Here is a 9,928-nt window from a genome sequence, read left to right on the forward strand (position 1 = left end):
TGTCCAGTTTATCATCAGTTAGAGGATAGTGAACTTATCCATCCTCCTCAGAAACACAGTTTTATACATCATTAGGAAAAATCCCAAATGTTCCTCTAATTATAATTCTGTACACTACTGACCAGACAATGGACTCTGATAAGACAGGTTTCATGTTTGTTGTGCAGAAACCCACTGTGTCCGTTGTCTAAACATCTGTCCCAGTTGAAATGAGAAGCTATTTTGGTCACCCTGCGGGGGATTCTGAAAAAGGCACAGCTGGTCTTTTAACCCTTGTATTATGTTGAGAAAAAAATACGTTTATTATGTTGCGGGTCATTTTGACCCGCATTGTGTAAATCCACTCAAAACAGTCATAAAATGAAGTTAAACCAATAAGAACTTTATTTTAGATTATACAAATATTTAGAAGAGATGAGAAGTAGAGATATACACTTCCAACACTATATTAAAGAACTCCTGATTTCAATTTTTCCCTCTTCACGAACCCTTTTTTTTTTTGCATTTAACTTGCCGCATTTTCTCGGGTTTTTGACAGTCAACATTTTCAGCGTTCCCCACATGATGGACAGAATGTGACTATGTGCTTTTTGCAGATGTATTTCTTGCATCTCACACAAGAGGTAGTTGTTTTACTGTCATCTCGAGAGGGACAGACTTGGCATCTTTTGCGTTTCTTTGTACCTGTATCCAAAGGATCCATTGTGGGTTGGTCAGATGCCCTGCCCTGGACCTTTGCGATGACAGCAGCAGCTGCTGGGGATCTAGCTGGCCTGACCCGGTTCTGGATCTTTGGAGTGACGAGTGCTTTGCCTAGTTCTTCCAGGAAAAGTCGACGTCGGTACAGTTTGCTGGCATTCCACTGCTGGTTGATCTCAATCCACAGCACATAGGCATTGTAAGCAGACACATCCAAAATGTTGTAGAAAACCACCAAAGGCCAACGGGCAGTCTTGCGCTGACAACTATATGTTGCTGTGACTTTGTCAAGATTGTCAACTCCCCCTTTTGTGGAGTTGTAATCCAGAATCATTTGCGGTTTCATGTCCTCTCGTGTGCTCAGAGATGCGTCTTTGTGCATTGTGCTCATCACAAGAACATTCTTGTTTCTTTTTGGGCAGTAAGAAACAAGTGTTGTTTTCTCTGTGAAAGCAAATTTTGAGGAATGCAGAGGTCTTCCTTGCATCTTCAGAATCTCACTGGGAAGTTCTGGCTTATTTTTTCTGACTGTTCCCAACATAGTCAGCTTTCTCTTCTGAAGTTCATCTCCAAGACGGTAGGATGTAAAGAAGTTGTCACATGTAATGTTATGACCTTGCAGCCCTTCAGTCATCTCCAAAACCACACGCATTCCCTGATTCTTCTCAGGTCTTCCTCCAGGTGGCTTTCCAGTATATACTTGCAGGTTCCAAACATAACTGGATTTTGCATCACAGGCTGCCCACATTTTGATGCCATATTTCGCAGGCTTGTTTGGCATATACTGTCGGAATGGACAGCGTCCTCTGAATGGAACGAGGCGCTCATCGACAGTAACATGGGGGCCAGGATTATACAATAAAGGCAGGATTTCGACCCATTTATTCCAGACATCTCTGATTGCTGCAAGTTTGTCTCTCTCACGTCGATCAGCTCTGGTGTCACGGTTGTCAAATCGGATCACACGAGAGATCATGTGAAATGTCTCCAAAGACATTGTTGCTCGGAAGATTGGCCTTCCATTCTCTTCATTCCATAAACTTGCAGTTGCTTCACCCTTTGACCTGTATACGCCAGCTAACACCAGGATTCCAATGTAAGCATGCAAGTCAGTCGGATCCAGTGGCTTCCATTTCTCTTGAAAGACACGCTTCCCCTCCAAGTTGGTCATGTTGAGGATTATCTTCTCTATGGGTGGGGATATGAAGAGCTGAAATGCTGATTCAATATCATCAACTCTTGTGACAGCAAATCTTGTAGGACCAGGAATCATTTTGATGACATTACAAGATGACAATCTACCTTGGCTTTGGTGTGGTGATGTTGACCATTTTATTTTACCATCTTTAGATGTCCATGTCCCCTCTGTGGATGACGATTGTTGCATTTCTTGGTTTTCATCTGAAGAAGGGACACCTGCAGACTCGTCCTCTGAATCCTCCTCATCATGGGAAAATTGAAAATCTGGATCATCAATGGCATTGTCCTCTGGCTCTGAAGGATCCTCTGTCTCTGAAACCTCTTCCTCTACATCACTATCCCAGTTCATAAGCTGCGAAAAAGCTTCTTCAGCTGTAAATCGTCTGGAGCTCATTTTTGGTGTTTCTCCAAGAACGGGCATGGAAACAGTGACAAGGACAGGGGAGAGAAAGTCCCTCTTCCACACACACCTGGTTCTGAATGTTTATTCAGAGGCAATCAAAATGAAGTACATCAAAGACTTTTTTTTTGGATTTTTAACAGCTACTCTGTGTGCGGGTCAAAATGACCCGCAACATCATCTTTGTATACAAACTGTGTGCAGACATTTAACAACACATCAAAGAGTCCAGATTTTACATAGAAGTTCATGACCCTAGAGGAGAAAAAGTCACAACATTTCATGGAAAAAAAGAAAGGATAACCTGCACTTTGATCAACACAAAAATTGAAACGGGTCAAATTGACCCTTAACATAACACAAGGGTTAAACACGCAAGTAAAATAAATAGATTTATTTGATCCATCTGCATATATATATATTTTTTTTTTTCACCAAAGATTTTTCAAAGTTTTCAAAGACTTAAAAGAGGAAACCTGCAAACCATGGCAAAATAGTAATATTGGTTAAGACACTTCAGAAAATAGGCCTAGCGTTCCTTGACAGAATGCGTATCACCTGCTTTATGCCAGTTATGTAAACCATCATCGTATGATGAGAATTGATAGTTATAGCTATTCTGGTCAAAACTTGAAAATAATGTTACGTATAATTCCATGTACACATTCTGTTAATAGTCTGAATATATGTAGCCATTATGATTTTTTTTTCTCCGCTATCTCATCAATATTTAGCTAAAAACCTGTAAAATTAACTTGCCAAGGTTGACTAGTTGTGGTGGCCATTTTGGACTGGACTGACTCCAAACATGAAACAGTTGTGGATGTGCATCCAATGGTTGTTTTCTGGGAGTTTAATAGATGTCTGTCCAATGGTTTATGTGCTATTTTGCTAACAGAAAAAGAGAGTTGCCTTCATTAGTTAATGGCAAAGTTAAAATAAAGATCTTGTACGGTTAGTTGGTGCTCAAAGAAGGAGCTGGGAATGACTCTCAGCTACTATCACTAAATTGTAGCTTTTTTTTTGGTTGTTGGTAAAATTGACAAAGTAATTTGTCCAAATACTTCTTTAAAAAGTCTTCAGTTGATCCAAAATGCTGCTGCCAGAGTCTTAACTGGAGTTAGTGGGAGAGATCATATCTCTCCAGTTTTAGCTTATCTCCACTGGGTCATTGTCAAATCCACAATTGAATTCTAAATCGTACTTCTAACCTACAAAGCTCTCAACAACCTAGCTCCAGCTTATATTACAGATCTTATTTTTCCATATTTTCCTAACAGAGCACTTCGCTCTCAGGCTGCAGGCTTACTTGTGGATCCTAGAGTTTCCAAAGTCAGAATGGGAGGAAGATCTTCCAGTTATCAGGCTCCTCTTTTGTGGAACCAACTTCCATTTTTTGTCTGTGAGGCTGACACATTGTCCAGTTTTAAGACTGGGCTTAAAACTGTCATTTTTCATAAATCCCATAGTTAGGGTTGGCTTGTAATGTTGCTATAGGCTTAGATTACTAGGACAAATTGACCTCATTTCCTTAAAATTAATTGTTAAAATTGAATAATTTTCATTTGAGACTATTTCTAGCTTAACATGTGATTCTTAACGTGCCATTGTGTATCCGTTCCTTCTTCTGTTCCTCTCAAACCCAGCCGGTCGAAGCAGACGTCCGCTTGTCCTGAGTCTGGTTCTGCTAAAGGTTTCTTCATCATGAGGGTTTTTTTTCTTTCCACTGTCGCCTTCATGCTTGCTCAAGAGGAGAGTTCTGCGATGGAGTTAAATTCAAAGCAGTCTGCTCCTCAGATAAACAATGTTAAATTATTGTTTTTAAATATGAATGTTTCTGTTCAGTGCCCTGAGACGACTTCTGTTGTGACTTTGTGCTATATAAATAAACTGAATTGGATTTTCTGAGGCTGATTAGAGCAGCATCTATCTTTAATTCTGTTGACTCCAAGATTTAATCTGTTACACATGTACGCTAAATGATTTGTATTCTGAAAGTATCAATAAAATCCATCCACTGTTACAGACCCCCCCCCCCCCCCACACACACACACACACACACATACAGAGGCAAACACATGATGCCGTTTGTAGGCGAGAATAATTTACTGTATCCACTATAAGTACATACTCTTGCACCAGAGTGCCTAAATAACACATTAATTTTCTTTAACAAACATGATTATTTTATTATAATTAGCTTTTATAAACCTTGGAAAAGTTTAAATCAATTTGTAGAGCTTCTAACATTCGTATCATTTACTTTATGCCGATGTTGTCGGCTTATTAGTGCTTTATATACTAAGAAGCATACACAATATTCATTTTTAATTATGCACAAACGTTGTGTTTAATTAACCTTGTCACAGAGGTAGATGCTGAATGTTTCCATTCATGATCGCATACATGTCCACATGTTTGTAAAGAAAATCAAACAACCAGTTTCATTTTATTAATTTATTGTTTTTATTTATTTGGTGAAGAGGCTGAGAATAAAATAATTATTAATTCAATAATTCACATATATGAATGAATTCCTTTGGCTTTACTTTATCAGACATAAAACAGCTGATAAGTTAGTGACGGAGGACAGAAACGATAGTATGAAGATTTAAAACAATATATCAACTAAAACTCAGCCATAAAAAAGATTTAACTTTGGCTTGTCACTTCATTTATCAAAACCTTAATAAATCATTTTCATCACTCTGTCGGGTACAGCTAAAAGACTTGGCTTTACTATTGATCATGACTTTAAATATCTGACATCATAAACGATATGAATGAATTACAACATTTTTTAATTATTCTATTTTAATGTTTTATCAAGAGGAACATTGTGTTGTATGTGTTGTGATGAACATGTGGTGGATCTCAATATTGTGTGCTGGGGTGTAAATGTAACACTGAGCAGTATAATATACTGTATGCATGTAATTTACGTTAATATGTTTTGTAAGAAAACGACATCCTTCAGATAATGCTATACCTGTAATTTCTCATATGGTTTGGTTTCAATATGTTAGAATGGGGTGGCACAGTGGTACAAGAAAGCTAGAAGAGCTGTCACTTCTCATCTGGAAGGTTGCTGGATCAAATCCCGGCTGGGGACCTTTCTGGGTGGAGTTTGTCTGTTCTCTTTGTGTATGCGTGTTTTTTCTTCAAGTATTCCAGTTTCCTCCCACAGACCAGAAACATGCACGTTAGGCTGATTGGTAACTCTAAATTGTCCCAAGGTGTGAGTGAGAGAGTGAATGGTTGTTTGTCTAATTTGTCTCTATGTGTCTTGGTGATGGACTGCAGACCTGTCCAGGGTGTCCCCCGCCTCTCACACAGTGATAGCTGCACATGGACCCCAATGACCCCCACGACTTGGAATGGAAGAAGCGGATAAGATAATGGATGTATGTTAGAATAATCTGGCACCTTATAAGTTTGGTCGATGGAAAACAGAAAACATATTTTTACAACATGCCTAAAAATTCACTTATAATGTTTTTTAATGGATGTTTTCATTTGTTTTTTTTTTAAGTAATAAAAAAACCAAAAAAACATGGGTTTTAATGGGGTTTTCCACTTCTACAGACGGCCCCACCTCTTTCTGCTGAGTGCTATCAAGAGAATCAATTGAGGGCTGTACACATCCGAGGTTTAAACTTAATTGTCCCCCTCAGACTGGAAAGTGATTTAAAGCCTGAGGTCAGAGTCGATCCCAAATGACACATTAGTGCACCCCGTCCACTGCGCTTGATCAGGGACACATGACCCTATAGGGGGTAAAAATATCCAGACATATGCATCTCTGGTCACCTCAGCTGCCATAAATGCTTCAATGTCATCAGTCTGGACTGAATGGATGTCTGACACAAATCAAGCTGAATGTGACCATGAAGGTCTGTAATAGGGCACAAATGACAAACTAAGTAAATTGTTCAAATAATCAAAGTTTTTACTCAAACATGTAAATAAGGACATATTGTGTTTGCTTAGATAATGAACAACAACGCAACTCAACTACCATCCTCATGCTTTTCATGTTTCAAACCACTGATCCATTAACAAAGAAAGGGTAAGGATGTAAGTCCAGTCCACATGTACTCCCAACCAGTGATCTCTTTCTGCACCTGGTAAAAGTCTCTGCAAATAACATGAGCCCTCCACAGCTGACTGAGACTCACAAACAGAGTGGATCACAGTCTCTCCAGGCCTTAATAAAACTGGACTTTTTCCCCTGATAGTTCCTTCCCTCTGGGGCCAAGTCTTGCCTGGCCCCAGCCTCGTACCCTGGCCTTGCCACTTCACACTCTAATTGCTGGCTCATAAGAAAGCGCCGCAGCTACAAATCCAGTTAACGACAGTGGCATATTGATTGTTGGCAGGCAACACTCCTGTCCCTAGGTAAGGGAGGAGGGGCAAGGTGGCTTTTACAACCTGAGGGATGGCCTGCACCCAATAAAGAGCAGGTCTCTGTGACAAAATAAAAACCAAAGGTGGTCAGAGTGATACAATTACCGCTCAGCTTCTTTGACCCTAACTGTATGTGAACAATAGACTGTGGGATGAGGGTTTATGCGGTGGTGGTGTGGGGGGTGTTCTGAGGAAAGAAGGAGGCTCTCATTATAGAGCTAGACTGGGAAACCTGTTCAATTTGATCCATTAAAACAAGCTGAAGAAGCACTTTCACTGTATCCCAACAGAGCTATTAAAGGTCTATAGTCTAAGCACTGAAGAAGCCAGATTCCACACCGTGCCAAATACTATCAGCAGCAAAGGAACATTAAGCCAAACAGACCTGAAAGCGACAAATACACAACAGCCACATAAAAACCTATAAATTCATGATGCCATTTATAGGAAAACGTTGTTCTGCCACTCAGAAGGTTTTATGTCTATGGCTTGTTTAACATAATTTCCTTTTATTTACAGTGTTTTGTTGTATTCCAAATATTGCAAATATCTGAAACACATTAGATATAATGTGTTCTGGGTTGTATTTCAGAAAATTGGGTCTCACATGCAGGCAAACAGGGTGCCTGTTAGGGAAGGAAACAAAAGCATATTAGTCAAACTACTAATTTCCATATTAAAATGGCACGAAGTAAAGGCAATTCTGCATTTTCATCTAATTTATTTGCATGGTAGAGCACAGTAAAAGGTGATAGAATGAGGCCAAACTGTGGGGAGCTTAGTGAGGTTGTGCTTCTGTTTGTATCCAACATCGATCAAAGTCATTTTATTCTTTAATTTGTTTTATTTTTACAGATACAATATGCTTCAAATTAACCTAATACGTGAAGGCTCAAAGTGAAAGCTGATCTTCAAAGCTTGAACTTTTGCACATTCTACAATTTGTTTTGAAGCAGCAGCGAACAACTTTAATTTCTTTTTTTTTTTCTTTTGGAATACCGTCAACTCACAATGTACAAGAATGTCTCCACCAAGAAAAGATTATTGTTCAATTGGAAGATGGTTCAATAAACAGTGCGTTATCATTCGCACTTTCACTGCATCCCTAAGTGTTGCCTTAAATATTTGCCGTTTATTTCAGCAGCCGATCCCACATTTCCAATGTTTGATGTTTTGCACTGAAAAGCAGCAAGATTTACGAGACAAAATTACACGAGAGTATCTTTGATGCCCTCTGAGAATACAGAGGATAAACATCCCTTTTGGTTTTATTTACACAGCGTTCTGCAGAATATGTGAGCTATCAGAGCAAAACAAGTAAACTACAAGACAAACACAGCACTAAAAGACATAAATAAATAAACAAGATGTTGATTTTGCTGAATAAGACGCCAATGTTACAACATAAACCCGACTTAGCATCGTTTTGTTTCTGGCACCATCTCTGTGTAACCACTGCCCCACTCCCTTCACATTACTGACCCAACCCTCTAAACTGAGATGTTTGGAAGCACTTCTAAGCTGCCTGCTGCTTTTTGGCAACAAAAAGGTTGAATGATTAAATATTTGTCCAGGCCTGTACATGGTTACTGATTACTAGCTGACTCAAAGACCTGTCCCTGACCTTTTCCTTGTCCCCTTTATATTTCCTGTTTCACAATGAGCTTGAAAACTGACAATTTGTTTATATATTTCTAATTTTATAATTCTTCTAGTGGAAATTAATATGTTCCAATAGCAGTTTCATATTTAGGTGCATGTAAATAACTGTCTTTTGTGGTTACATACTTCCATTCACATCTACAAAACAGGTAAAAAATATACCACATTTTTCACCGCACAAGTCGCACCTTTTTTCATAAATTTACAAGTCCTGCGACTTATACACCGCAACTAAAATATGACCCCCCCCCATATTTATAACCCAATTTTTGGCTGAGATTTGACGATTTCATTCATTCTGACTTGGAAAATATTGAACACTACCATTTTCAGCCGCTAGAGGGCCCTCAGGTTACATGGCAAGCCAAGTGTCTCATTAATAGGTAAAAGTGACTATTAATGAGACACTTGGCTTGCCATACAAAGTCACTTTCATCTTGCTCTGGAACTGCTGGAACAAGCGTCAAATCAATTGCATTTCGCCACTCCGCCCAGGCAAAATGCAGCTAATTTGACAGTTAAAGTGCATTTATTAAGGAAAAGTTAAACAGAGACACACCTTTACTATAATGTCGAGCAAACAATTGTTTTTAGGTGGTTATCTTGTTAAATTTTGAAGAAATGCACGGCGAGTCCTCCTTCTGTGCGCTCCAGCAGCCGCAAATCGATTTTTGAAATGCAGCTGATTTGACCAATATAGAGAATTTATTAAGGAAACGTTAAACAGAGACACACCTTTGCTATAATGTCGAACTAACAAATAATTATTTTTAAGTGTTAATCTTGTTAACTATTGTTCAAGTTCTCCCGTGCACGATCCCGCAGCCGCCATTTTGCAGCAAATCAATTTTTGTCACATCGACCCACGTTTCAGGGTGGTCAGCGGTGACACATAACAAATGTGATGCAACAGCGGTGACGCATAATAGATGCAAATTCTACGGCGAAGCGACGCATTTATAATTTTTCCACTTTATTAGACATTTTTGGACTGATGCAACTTATACAGCGGTGCAACGTGTAAGGCGGCATGTACGGTAAATATATTGCAACATTCTTATGTGTGTTTTGTGTGGATGACTATTGTATTTTTTTTATTTCTTTTTTGTTTATTTATTTGTCATTTTGAATTTTAGTTTTGTATTTTCGATCTGTTTTAAAATGTATTATATTTTGGATCCGTTTTTGTCTTAAACATTTTATTTGTATAATTATTTCTTTATTTAGTGACTTTTACTGATTCTCAGATTTTATTATTAAAAGTATGAATATTCACTTAATTTTACATTTGGAAGAAAACGATATGTAATTAACCTTTTATAACAACCTTGAAAGATGAAATACAAAATATTCATGTGAAATAGACATTTGAAGCCTTTTGCAGTGTTTTGGGACCTTTTAAAAACTGGAACTGGAGTGAATGAGCTTGAACTGGAATGAATGTTATTAGGTTTGAACTGGAAATATTTCAATTAAACTAAACAGAATTAAATCAATGTCATGAACTATGTAACCCCCCCCCCCCCCCCCCGGTCAACACAACAACAGCTACACATGCGC

The 9,928-nt window shown here is 38.5% G+C and overlaps 1 protein-coding gene across 1 annotated transcript; it reads right to left on the reverse strand.

Moving 5' to 3' along the window:
• Positions 1 to 278: 278 nt before the first annotated feature.
• LOC119410711 (piggyBac transposable element-derived protein 4-like) lies at positions 279 to 2,581 on the reverse strand. The gene has a single exon (XM_037677602.1). The coding sequence runs from the start codon at positions 2,318 to 2,320 to the stop codon at positions 548 to 550; it is 1,773 nt and encodes a 590-aa protein (XP_037533530.1). The 5' UTR covers positions 2,321 to 2,581; the 3' UTR covers positions 279 to 547.
• Between the last annotated feature and the right edge of the window lie 7,347 nt (positions 2,582 to 9,928).

This window comes from Nematolebias whitei, chromosome 6, assembly GCF_014905685.2.
Source record: "Nematolebias whitei isolate Nwh7 chromosome 6, NemWhi1, whole genome shotgun sequence".
Taxonomy (NCBI): Eukaryota; Metazoa; Chordata; class Actinopteri; order Cyprinodontiformes; family Rivulidae; genus Nematolebias; species Nematolebias whitei.